The sequence below is a fragment of the Apostichopus japonicus genome, chromosome 20, assembly GCF_037975245.1.
Source record: "Apostichopus japonicus isolate 1M-3 chromosome 20, ASM3797524v1, whole genome shotgun sequence".
In the NCBI taxonomy this organism is placed as follows: domain Eukaryota; kingdom Metazoa; phylum Echinodermata; class Holothuroidea; order Aspidochirotida; family Stichopodidae; genus Apostichopus; species Apostichopus japonicus.
Genome location: NC_092580.1, coordinates 6,330,523 through 6,343,469, shown reverse-complemented (window position 1 = coordinate 6,343,469; position 12,947 = coordinate 6,330,523). Strand labels below are relative to the sequence as shown.

At 37.3% G+C, this 12,947-nt stretch overlaps 3 protein-coding genes across 13 annotated transcripts in view; 1 reads left to right on the top strand and 2 right to left on the bottom strand.

Annotated features, from left to right (window-relative positions):
* The window catches only part of LOC139961180 (synapsin-like), a 545,708-nt gene that overhangs the window by 215,855 nt on the left and 316,906 nt on the right, over positions 1–12,947 (bottom strand). The gene's annotated exons all lie outside the window — the stretch shown is intronic.
* Positions 1–12,947, bottom strand: part of LOC139961191 (uncharacterized) — a 234,028-nt gene that overhangs the window by 158,451 nt on the left and 62,630 nt on the right. For 3 of the 6 annotated variants that reach the window (XR_011790782.1, XR_011790781.1, XM_071960196.1), the window contains one exon: positions 3,541–3,650. The exons of 1 other annotated variant lie outside the window; for it this stretch is intronic. Coding sequence is in view for 1 of the 5 variants with exons in the window: in XM_071960196.1 (XP_071816297.1) it covers positions 3,541–3,650 (110 nt within the window). In the remaining 4 variants the exon portion in view is untranslated. Of the gene's footprint in view, positions 1–3,527; positions 3,651–12,947 lie in introns of all 6 variants that reach the window. 2 more of the 6 variants (XR_011790783.1, XR_011790780.1) reach the window with 1 other exon arrangement.
* The window catches only part of LOC139961188 (uncharacterized), a 32,341-nt gene that overhangs the window by 10,175 nt on the left and 9,219 nt on the right, over positions 1–12,947 (top strand). The gene's annotated exons all lie outside the window — the stretch shown is intronic.

Here is a 12,947-nt window from a genome sequence, read left to right as displayed (position 1 = left end):
AGAAAGTATTTTCTTAATAACAAATATGTATTCTGTGCAAAAATATATATTCTCTTATAGTAAATATTCTGTCAAAAATATATATTCTCTAACACAAAAAATATTTTTTCTCTGCCAAGAATATATTTATTCTCTAAGAGAAAAAAAAGGTATTCTCTAAAGAAATATATATATCCTTTTCAAAAAGTATGTCAATTCTCTGACCGAAAATATTTTTCTCTAACAAAATATATAAATTCTGTGACAGAAAATATATATATTCTATAGAAAAAGTTTTTGTCTGTACAAAAATAAATGTTTATTCTTTGTAGGAAATATTTTCTCTAATAACAAAGTTCTATTCTGTGCAAAAAAAATATATTCTTTAAGAAAAATATATATGCTAAACAAAGTACGGTGCTCTGTAAGTGCCAACTGAGATGTTTTGCTGTTCAGTAACTTCAGTGACCAGCTTATTCATCATATTGCTGTTTTCTTCACATCCACTTTCTTTCCGTTGATGTATAGAGTCCTTGCAGAAGTGCAACAAATTATTGAAAGACTGTGGTTAGAGAAGAGCAAATAGTGGAATATATGCTAAGTCTTAGCCTAGTGTAAGTAATAAGTATGCTGTTTAGAGTAGTCTAACGTTAACATCACACTACCAACTATCCTACTAACGCGCTATATCTGGACGCCATGATTGCAGTACTGCTGCTATACGTATATGTTACCTATGTTATACCAGGGAGCTGCTACTCTAACAGCTCCCTGGTTATATGATATGTTAATGGGACTGTTAAGCCGGCTAGATACAGTAGGCTATGCTGTCGATCGTATCGTCGTAATATCATATGCAATGTGATGTCGCAAAACCACTAACTTTGAACTGCATTTCGGTTCTGAGCAAGAAAGTGCATTGTACTTGCACACTTATTGCCAATATAATGAATAAGCTGTTCACTGAAGTTACTGAAATACCAACATCTCAGTTGGCACTTACAGAGCTCCGTACTTTGTTCAGCATATATATATTTCTTACAGAATATATTTTTTGCACAGAATAGAAAGGCCTACCTGACATGTCAATAAAACATTGTATCCTAATTCACAAGTCAGTAATATGAGGCATAGCTTCGGCTTTTGTCCACAAACTTTCAGTTCTGTTACCAAATTGTTGACCCTTATTATGGCCAGCAAGAAAAGACGAAACTTTGAATTCATCGGGGGTGTTGAAGAAATTGGGAGGGTGGCTGATCATTGTAGTACTTTGCTGCTAAATGATCAGAACAACCCAGATGGCTTGAAAAAATAAAGGAGGAAATTCAAAAAGAGTGGGCTCAACTCAAGTCTCAAGTCAGTGGCAAAAATATTCCATTTGGTCCCCTATCCCAGCTTGTAATCCAGGAAGGCTACAACTATCCTCTGTTGTCTGAATTATTTAAAGTAATGGTACACCTTTTGCACGCAAAGTAAGGCTTCCAGGCGGCAGGTTTAAGCAAATGCAAGTATGTTGGAGTTTACAGTTTTTGAGTTTTAGATTCTACGGATGCCCATAAGCTCATTTCCAATGCCAATAGCCCCCTATTCGTACAAGGCGTAACGCACATGTTATCTGATAGGCTGGTCGGTGGGAGATACTGTAGCTTATAAACAAGGTTTCCACAACTTGGCGTCTGGCGACTCAAAATGACCTTTGATCTCAATAAAATATTGTACTGAACGTGTAACAACTACATACTAAATATGAGATTCTTTCAACATTCCTTTCTTGAGATATCGTGTTTACAAGGTTTACACTATTTGACCCCTGGTGAACCCAAATGACCTTTGACCTCCACATTAAACTAGAGGCTTTTGCTCCTAAATGTGGTCCCCTACTCACGAACTTAAATATGATATTGGTTTAAGCTTACATCCTTGAGATATCGTCTTTACAAGGTTTTTACTATTTGGCCCCTGGTGACTCAAAATGATCTTTGACCTACCCACAAAACAAAAGGGTTCTTCTACCCAATGTGTTACTCATATACACCAATATTAGATTGGTCAAAGCTTCACTTCCTGAGATATCGTATTTACAAGCGAGGCGTTACTACCCCCCCCCCCCAACACACGCATACACACTCTCCGCCCGCATGAATGCATAGGTTACGATTGTCATCGAAACCAAAACTGAAATCTCTTGTTGCACACCCTCATTTTTACTGGAATAATAGCCTTAACCCCGCCTACATCGGCTGTCAATCAATCGTCCAAGTTTCCGAGGAAGGGGATTGTCCGGGGGGAAATTGTCCGGGGGGAAATTGTCCGGGGGGCAATTGTCATGGGTGGGAATTGTCCGGAGTGGGAATTGTCCGTGGGGCAATTGTCAGGGTTGGCAATTGTCCGGGTGGGAATTGTCCGGGGGGCAATTGTCAGGGTTGGGAATTGTCCGGGGGGCAATTGTCCGAGGGGGAATCGTCCGGGGGGTAATCGTCCGGGGGGAAATCGTCCAGGGGGGAATTGTCCGGGAACCGTCATCTGTAGATTATCTCACCCATTGAAAGTGAGTAAAAAGGTACCAAACACTGTTGATTGCAACATCACTTACATATTATATTCTTAATTTGTACATAGCAGCAGACCACAAAGCTTCAGAGGAATTTGCCTTTCACCAACAATGTTTACCCTGTACTATAGGGCTCCTGAGGCACGCCCCTATATCACGCCCCTGGACATCACACCAAGTTTGCTTTGCACTCCACTGGTGCCTGATTGCATAGACTCAGCATATAAAGGCCCTCAAATTTGGGTCTCCACATTCTGGGTTTCACCCACCCATCCTTCACCTCAGTAGTAAATGTCTGAGAACACTCCTCTTTGAAAGGTTTAGATGGGCAAGCAGTTGTACCTTTAAAGGTAGTCAGTATAGGCCCCAAATTATAGCACGCTATAATTGCTAGAAATTTTTCCTGGAGGTTTTTACTCTCCAAAGTGTTCTCAGAGATTTTTAGGGAACACACAAGATGACTGAATCTATCAGTGAGCAAAATTTCCCGGAAGGTTGTAATAAAATCAGTTTAAGAATTTGGACCAAAGGTGACCGACCATATTTGAATATCTAGCATATTTGGGGCCAATACAGCATACCTTTCAACACATTTTGCTATTTTTGCCACAGGATATAAATGTAATTCCATGGTTCATAACAGGTAAACAGTCTTCTTGTAAAGGGTGCAGTAAGAAAGTCGTTGACAAATTGACTCCCCATTGTAATCTACAGAATAGTTCAGAAAGTACATCTTTCATTACTGACAGACAGTTGTGTGCTGACATATCACTGGTTTGTCTTGTTATGGATGATAATAGAAGTGAAGAATGATAACTGCTGGTGGCTGCATATACAGTCATTTGATATGTGATTGTCTCCACTAGACTAAGACATACATCAATACACCCCAAGAGGTAAGGATTATGAAATAAAAATATCTGCAAAAATACAGATCTGTTACCACCAAAGACGTACAGAAATAGGTAGCAGGTTGGAACCACAAACTGACACTTACTGTCTGTATTTACCTCAGAAGGGATGGCACCTGGTGACTTGGAGAGAACTTGTTTGTAACCAATAGCTTTCTTTTCTTTGTATTCATAATCAAAGGAGACTGGTACACATACCTCTGTCTAGGCTGAAATGAAACAACAAAGATCTGAAAACAACATGCCTGGGTGCATTTACCTTATCCTTTGTTATGTCTTTTTTTACGTGAATATGGCATGTGAATTTTTCTTCTTAGAATTTGGATAATACTGAAACTAAGTGGTGCAACAAAAGAAGCCAGAAGCTTAACCTGATTATGAGAATGTACATGTAAAACAACACATTAATGATTTAATACTGTGATAAGAGGATGCTACCAGACAGTTTCGCATGCAGATAGAGGAAGGAAGGAAGAGTTTACATTCAGGATTCACAGGTGGGTTATATTGACATGATCATGATATATAGACAGAATGGGACACTAGCCAAATTTAGTTTCCCTTTGCTATAGGAAGTCATTGAGTTTAGACAATGTAGCCTGTAGAAACAAAACAATCTAAAGGCACAATTTATAAAAAATTAGGAAACATCACAGCTATACTGAATTCATATTGACAAATTTGGTCAGAGGAATGGTAGGTTGTAGATATTTCTATGTATCTTCTCTATCACAATGAACTGATACCAAATGAAATGCCTATAAACATAGACCTGCACATGTACCAGTGACCTGAGAGAATGTTACAAGGTACATGTTGAGACACATACTGTCATGTCAATGAAGGACTTCAGGAGGTAAAGAGTTCATCCCACCCAGCGCCAAATTCTCACCACCACCACTAAAAAGTTCAGTTCTTATTACCACCATATTCTTCATACTCCTTCAAACTCTGCACTATTCCCCACTACCAGAATACTCCCAGATATAAAACTCGTTACCACCTGATCACAGCCATTTAATCCAAACTCCCCATCTTCATCACTACCATTTTCACTACCACCAAGCTACTCACAGGTACCAACTCCTTATCACCACCACAGAATGTTATCACCACCACCTCCACACTTGCTCCTCACAACCACCTCCACCACTAAACTCACAACCACCATGCAACTCCAAACTAGTAACCAGCAACATTGTGCACCCACAATTTATCAAACCTGTTGCTTGCCTTCCATCAACATAAAACTTTATCTGAGAGAGGGATAAGATTACCATTTAAAACTTGTGAATATCGTTGGCATTATAGACAGATTGCTTATGGATCAGTCAGCCCACTCTGCTGTAACCATGGTAGCTGGATAACTATAGTACTATTACAAAGGCTGTTGCATTTATTGAATTCATGGATCATTATAGGTGAATAACCTCTGTTACAATCACCTTTAGTAAAAAAAAAAAATAGTTCTTGAAAACATTGAACAGTAGGATATGGTGCCATACTTCCTATGAAGAGACCAACAATTGTAATATTCTTCCGGCATAGACTTATAAGAAAATGACTATTAGGCTTTACATAGGAATTAACTCGTACTTTAAACCTCATTTTCTGGTTGTAAACTTGTAATGTTGATTTTATTTTAGGGGAAGGGAGTGGGGGGTGGGGGTCCTTGACAATTGACACCCCAATATGGTATGTTACACATTGTTCTGAAGTATCAAAATGAACGAGATATCCTTTAAATTGCCGCATGTAAGTTGATTCAACTAGCTTTAGACTAAGTTAACTAAAACTAGGTTGCATTCCTTTCGGGTTCAGTGGGCTCTAGCAGGGTTAAACTAAGTTTCACATAACATACAGGGGAGTGAATGAAATCGTTTCTTTACAGAGTTAACAAATTACTAGGAAAGATTACAAAATAGATAAAGACAGATAACAATCTTCCATACTTGTGGAATCATTGTATTCGTACGTACGGTGACTTGCTACACTTGCTAGCAAAACAAAGCTTATTCTGCAAGGAAGCATTATCAAGGCAAATAAAAGTAAACATCCTGAAAGCTATCCAAAATTATTCAATGGCATATATGCTGACTGTTCATTCGTACCTCTATTATAATGTATTATAATCACTTAATGTAGGTGTATGTAGCTTACAGTCATAAGGAAAGAAATCCGTATTCAAACATGCTAGACAGGGTACAACAATGTTCACAGATCATAAAAATTAAAACCCTTATTAGTAGCTATATTTATAGTAGCAATGTTACGTGAGTAAACAAATAAGGGGTCAATTCATATTCCTTACAGTGAAGTTACTCTCTGAGGTCCCTTTAGGCTACAGCCTATTGCTGTCAAATTTAATTACATGGCATTGATTACAGCGTAATAACAGAATCTGGTGCCTTGTCATTGCATTTATAATTGGTCTAACTTTGTGATTTTCTTGGTGTTCATATGTTATACAGAAAAGTATCTAAGTTTGATAGCTCTGTTTTATAAGCTGAAAGCCTCATGCTCTGCTTGTTGATACTTTAAAAGTATCATACCTAAGTAATTATACTGAAATGTCTGCTTCACAGTGTAACATGTTTGGGATAATCCCTCATAGATGAAGTGACTTTTATATCTTTGTTAAGAGAATATTACTGTATGGGTGTAGTGCCACCCCCTCCCTCCTCCTCACTTCCTTCCCCTGATTTGTCTCCTCAGTCCCCTCCCCATACCTCCCCTTCTCCCATCCCATCTCCTCCCCTACTTATTGAACAGCATGTTGGAAAGATTTTTTTCTTTACAGTACATCATTCCATGGAGGTAAAACCTCAATGATCATTCAGATATGGTTGTTGCAGAAGCTACTTTAATTACCCCTGTTCCTGTTGAAAATTTAAAACAAAACACATAAGAGAAGAGAAGGAAACCCGGGGCTGAGTGAAAATTGACATGTCCTCATGTTATGTGTGGCATGTAAGAGAGGATAACAACCTATATTAAACCTGAGATCTTAAGTACCTTCCTGTTGATCTATGTGACCTTGACAACGGAATTAAAACTTGGCACATAATCAAGCTTTGAATGATATGTCAGTGAAAGACTTGACATATATTTATAAAATGATAAATCCTCTATTGCTCAATTATTACTCTGGCAATAATTTATCAATAAGTAACCTTTCATGAGTAAGCCGGTATAAGTTACCTTTGGTTTTTTTACTTATTTATTCATGTTACTTGATTGGATACAATGATTCTTAGTTGCTGTAATATTGCAATTAATAACATGCCAGAGACTTGAATATTTTCAGATGCCTAGTAGCATGTTGATTAGGTTCATTGTAATTCACCTGCTTGTAAATCAGTAACCTCAAAGCCCATTTCAAAGTCATAAATGATATAAATGTTGCTGGTCATAGGGAAACTTTTCACAATAACTGGCCCAGTGTCTAGGTATAGAGGAAGCTTGCAAATAAAGTAATTGGTACTGAGTTTCTATAAATCTATCCATCAACAAGTTCCAATATAAGCTTAGAAACAACAACTTGCTTTAAAGGGGCATATTTCAAAGCTTAATCGCTACAGAACATAAATAATGATAACATTTATAACAAAGTTAAATGATGGATAACAGAAATATCCATCATATTGCCCCCCCCCCCCTCCCCGATTGGCTTGTCATATGTGCAGAACTGGCATGCGAAATATAAGCCATGTGAAAATTTAGTGCAAATGCAAAACTGCAAGGTGGATGAATTGAGCCCACAATGATCATTTCCACAAGGTTACAACAATACACTATTAACAAGATTTACTTGGAATTTTGAAGTTATTACTGGGTGTGTCTGTCAGCAATCAATGCACTTTTATCAGCAATTACACTTTTGTAATGGTCATTACACTCAGTGCACTACAAAAATTATTTTCCACATATAGCTGTTCCTAGGTGTGACACCTTCCACAAAAACAGACCTTGAAGGATACACAATATGATATATCAATGTAAACATACTTCAGGAGACCTGAATCTCCCAAAATGTTTGACAAGTTCTTTGGAGCAAGTGAAAAAAAGGTGTGGGTGGACAAGTTTATTGTTGATAAATCAAGGGAAATGGACCATCAAAAGGCTACTTTTGAACTGTCATTTAAAGTTCAAATATGCAATATTCCTTCCTGGATGTATTTCATCCTGTTTCATATTAATCAAGGTATCAACAGAGACCTGAAGAAATGGACAATATCAAAAAGTGCACTTGCAAAGAAGTTGAATGTTAGCTTCATTGTTGATGCTGTTTACTAAGTGGCATATGAGAATGTTCCAGAAATGGAAGGGGTACACTATTATTGGTTAGAGGTGAGTCTGGGGGCTGAAGTTCATCTTCCAGCTCCCTCTGTTTAGCCTCAAAATAGTCAATTTAGTTTATTCAAGGTGTAAATCTTACAAAATGCAGGGGGGGGGGAGAAAAAAGAAGCTAAGGCATATTGCCTATCAGAATACATCACTTTCAACACATATACCTATGTACCTTTGACCTAGATACTTAACTGTGTGTAAGCTGCAAATGATGCAAATATCTCAAATATGAAGTGAAGGTTTATGGAAACCTGTTGTGAGGCAGTGTATTATCATGAAGACAAAATATTCATGGCAAATTTGTAAATTGTGTTTGGATATAAGAAGTAGCATGAAGCTAACTAAACTTAAGGGTTGAACATAAACCATTTTACATAACTACCTACAAAGGCAGTTCCCACATGGCTCTCATTACCACCAATGTTCAAACTGGTAATTTGCCAGTAATGCAGCATGAAATATTATTAAACCTGAGCAAATGTATCTTCACAATACTGTACTACTGCCCTCACTTCCAATCCAGAGGACGCCATGGCCACCAATATTGTATATTGTATTATAAACAGCTGGTCAGCAGAGGAAGGAAAAGTAAACTTGTTATTTACCAACAAAACCCAACAAAATTAGGTCAAACCATAGAGGATGTCTACCAGGTGGTTTTGGTTTCATATCCCTGAGCAGTTATGGATTTGCTTCCTTTTTTGTGTGTGCAAAAAGTAGAAACAATCAAGGCATCTTCAACTTCTTCTAATCTAGTCTAAGGAAGGGAAAAAATGAATGGGTGCTATTCATGTAAAAATAATTCAAATGTTTCCCAGTTCCATTACTTTGCTACATCGATTTGATTAATAAGTAAATTTCGTATAGAATGTTAATATATGAAACCAGTAGAAACTTTTATAGTTTGCTTAGACATTAGCAGAGAAATTTCATTCTTTTGATTTCAGTTTAGTATAGTACTTATGAACTTATCAAAACCAACTGATGTTTATGAATGCCTCGAATTAAGTAACAACAGCAAACAATTTCAAAATAGGAATTTAATTTATTATCATCACAGTTACCAAGGCACTTGCAAAATAAAGATGGAATTTCAACCTGTTTCCTTTCTCTTTGTCAACACCCTGAGAACATGTATCAAAATATTGATTGGTACATAGATACCATATTGCTACTTCATCCAGTGCCATAGAATTTACCCGACACACTTTATTGAACGTTAGGAAGTATCCATTCCTACATTAAGGATGGTATTGTTTTGTAATTATTTCAAAATAGTTAATTTTCACCAGTTCACTGCCTTGAACCTTGAAGCGCCATGCGTGAGCCTGCCTGCTACAGAAGTGAGGGCGCTACTACAGAATGCATTGAAAGGACACATAGCCATAAAACCTCCCACAGGATACATGTAAAGTGAACAAATGAGGGAACCTGTTTCTCCTTTATCAAAGTTCAGATGGATCTGCAACCATATAAGGGACGTATGTTGCTTAGGTGATCTGGTGTTGAAATTTGTGTTGAAATTTGGTGTTGAAAGTTTCAAAACTCAGACATACCTGAAAGAAGGGTCCAATGTGATCACAGTGTTGAGTTGAATATCTTATGTTCATATATTAGAGAGAGATGAAACTGTTTAGCAAACAGATTATCTCCTGCAAAAGCATGTGTAGGAAAGAATCGCTCTTTCCTATTATCTTACCTCTCCTTTGTTGTGTCTATTTTTGCTCATTTGTCCAACATCTATCCATCTGTCACTCTTAATGTGTTGTTAGTGTGTTTTCATTTCAATTAGCCTATGAAAAAAATTTGTCATCTTCATATATTAGGACAAGCATATAGTCTCTAGTGTTCTTCAGCATCAGTTTTATGAAATTATGAAAAACGCAAGATAACGGCATAAAGATTTCAAATCTTGCAAACTCAATAGCTCCGAATATTCACAACTGAGGTCAGAAAGAGTGTCAGACACAAATATAACCTATCCCAAAGAATGAACCTGATAAGAAGTCATTTGGCCACCTGTAGGATGGAACTAAACCTTTTGCTAGCTTAAATGATTGCCATCTGATAATTTCATTTCTGATTCTCACTCTTTGAACGTCAGACTCAACGTTGCTCTCACTTTCTTTCTTTCCTTTGTGGGGGTTGGCACCATTCGTCTGTTTTGAGTTCAAGCAATGTTGACTTCGCATAAAGTGTGCTGCTTACCTATACTGTGGTTGTATTCCCCGATTAGTATGTTCGGTTCTATACTGCAGAGATTGATTACACATGTACCCCGCTCATTGGCTGCTTTGAAACGATCATGAATTATAAGAAGGCTACTGGAAATTGGCTGGAAATTGAAATACGAAAAGGTCGTCCAAAAAAACCTGTCAATCATGTATCTTCAGGCAATAACTCGCTAATTAGTGAATATTTTTGCATGAGAAACTGGACATAGAAGTATTTACTGACAGAGTAGTGAATGCACGACAGAAACTGCCCTGATAGGATAAACCACAGTGTTTGAGACTTCAAACTCTGAATCCTTCTTTAAAATAATTTACTAAAAATTTACATTTCTTACCACATTACTTCATAAAATAATGGAAATGACCACCAATTCCTTAACTTAGGTCTCTGTGTAAATGGGTTCAATGTATTTAACTTTAACAGGGTACAAACAGGACAAGCAGTGTAATGGTCATACAGTAGTCACAGATTAGCCCATCAGAAGTTTTACTAATGTTGTTGATACCATCGCAGCACTAAAACAACCATCCCTCTGAGATGGGATTACAAGAACTGCGAATTTACTTTCAGATTTCTTTCACATATGTCACATTTTACTAATTGCTACACTTGACTACACACTGGTAACATTCTGTCACACTCAGCTAAAGACCAGTCATGTTAAAACATCATCTGTTGTAATCTACAATGTTTTTAATTAGTTGCCTCTGATACATCTCCTGAAGTTAAGGCTCCACTGGGTTTTGAATGAAGAAAATTTGGCATTAATCATTGAGTGTTAAGATATAAACAAGTTTTGCCTTTTGTACTAAGTAGCCAAACTAAGGACAAAAACTAGATGTATACCTGGAACATCAATAAAAAGGGGTTATGTGAACCCCTCCATCTCCCCCCCCCCCATGGAAGCCCATATGTAACAACTACCTTAACAAGAGCATAACTTATCAATGTAATACACTGATAAATGATATTTTAATATATATGTATGTATTTGTTAATCAAGAGAGAAATTGATTTTGAACTCCCCTACCGCCCCCCCCCCACTCCCCGTTACACATTTGTTTTACTCATATCTGTTACAAACGGGATGAGAAAGGACAAGGGAGGACAACCTTTGTAATGCATATAATCCCTTCTTCCATCGTCCAAGTACTTCCACATCCCCAAAACGTAAGTTTAATATCCGAATCATTCCACCCACCTATTCGAATTTTATTCAGATTATTAACATATAGCAGAAGAGGTCTTTAGAGGCTTAGGGAGTTGGTATGATCTGACTTCCCAAAAAGTGTTCAGGGAAATCATGGCTATGATTGGTTGATCCCTATGTTATGTGAGTTATGGACAAATAATCACCATTTTGACAGGTTAGGATGAGGGCCATAATTAACCTCTATATGCTAGTCAATTACCTACAGGGGCAGTAAATAATTAGTGACATTATTTCAAAACAATACCCTGTGGTAATTATTGAGATTAACAGGTATGCTTAATACCACAGGGAGCTGCTGTAATGTTACATGAGGAGTAGACAATGTTATATCTCTCTGCTGAGACTGTCTGAACAGAACCAGTTTGATAATTTGCAGAAACCCATCAAATCACAGTGACTACCCATGATTGATGTTAACTAGTGGCACCTTAATTAACTTTACAATTATGGACCATATGGTTGAAGGGTACAACTTCAGTGTGATGTTAACCATGCTTAAGCAAGCAAGAAACACAACATATCACACATGTGACCAGCAGGGAGGTATTCATGGACTAGTATAGTGTGTTTTAGGGAGGAAATATGGAGGTACTGCATTATGGCAAAAAATAGATGGCGCTATTCAAAAATATGGCATGGTTGAAAGTAATTGGTACCCAGCCTAACATCAGGGTTGATTTTAGTAACTGGCTGACAACTAAAGATGTGAAATTGGATAAAAGAACTGCAGCAGTTCTGCTTCAATGATAAACTCTGCTTGCAAGAGGCAACAAGATCATAGCCTATTAAAGGCCATCAAGAATGGCCCCCAATTCCAGTATTCTGAAAGGAATTAAATTTTGCAAGAAATATTTCCGGGAAGATCTGACCTTTCAAATCATTCCTAGACAATGATGGGTGTTCAGTTAGACACTCTCAATGAAGAAGAATTTTAACAGGGAGGTAGTAAAATGCTTGCTGATGTTTGAGCATGGATGACCAATTTTTATTTTCTAGCATATTTGGCGAAATGCTGGTTAGTTAGGCCGAAAGTATGTGATATTGCTAGCAGTATAGGACTTGTCATATGACAAGACTTTGTACAAAACACTATAGGAAAAGGAAGAGAGATAAAGGCAGTGGGGGAGAATGAAATCCAAAGAAAGTAGAAAATTAAAAAGGATCATATGGATGAGAAATGGGAGGAAAGGGTAAAGAATAATGAAGAGATCTAGAAACAGAAACCAAGGCTGGGGAGTTAGGTAGCAAAAATAAAAAGAAGTAACTTTAGGATATGTGGTGGACAAGACTGCCCCAATGATACAAATATTTCTTCAAATCCATATCCTCAAGCCTTGCTCTCCTCATCCAATGATTTTGTTTATTCAAGTGCCTCTCAGACAAAACTGAGCATGCAAGTTCAATTTCCAAATGAGAGTACTAAAACAAATGATAAGCTAACATTTGATGTTTTTATATTATCCACTTTCATCACTAGTTTGCTTTATAGAGCTCACTACATTTGAATAGCGTTAACAACCACCTGTGAATGATGGTAGCTGGGTTAATCGTTGGTTTCACCAGCCTTTTGGTCCATCCATACAGAGCAAACATACAAATTCACAATGTATCAGTATCAGCCTCCATACCTTTATTGGTTTGATCATGGAGCTATAAACAGTTTATAGCTCCATGTTTATAGCTCCATGGTTTGATAACTCTTAGTGGG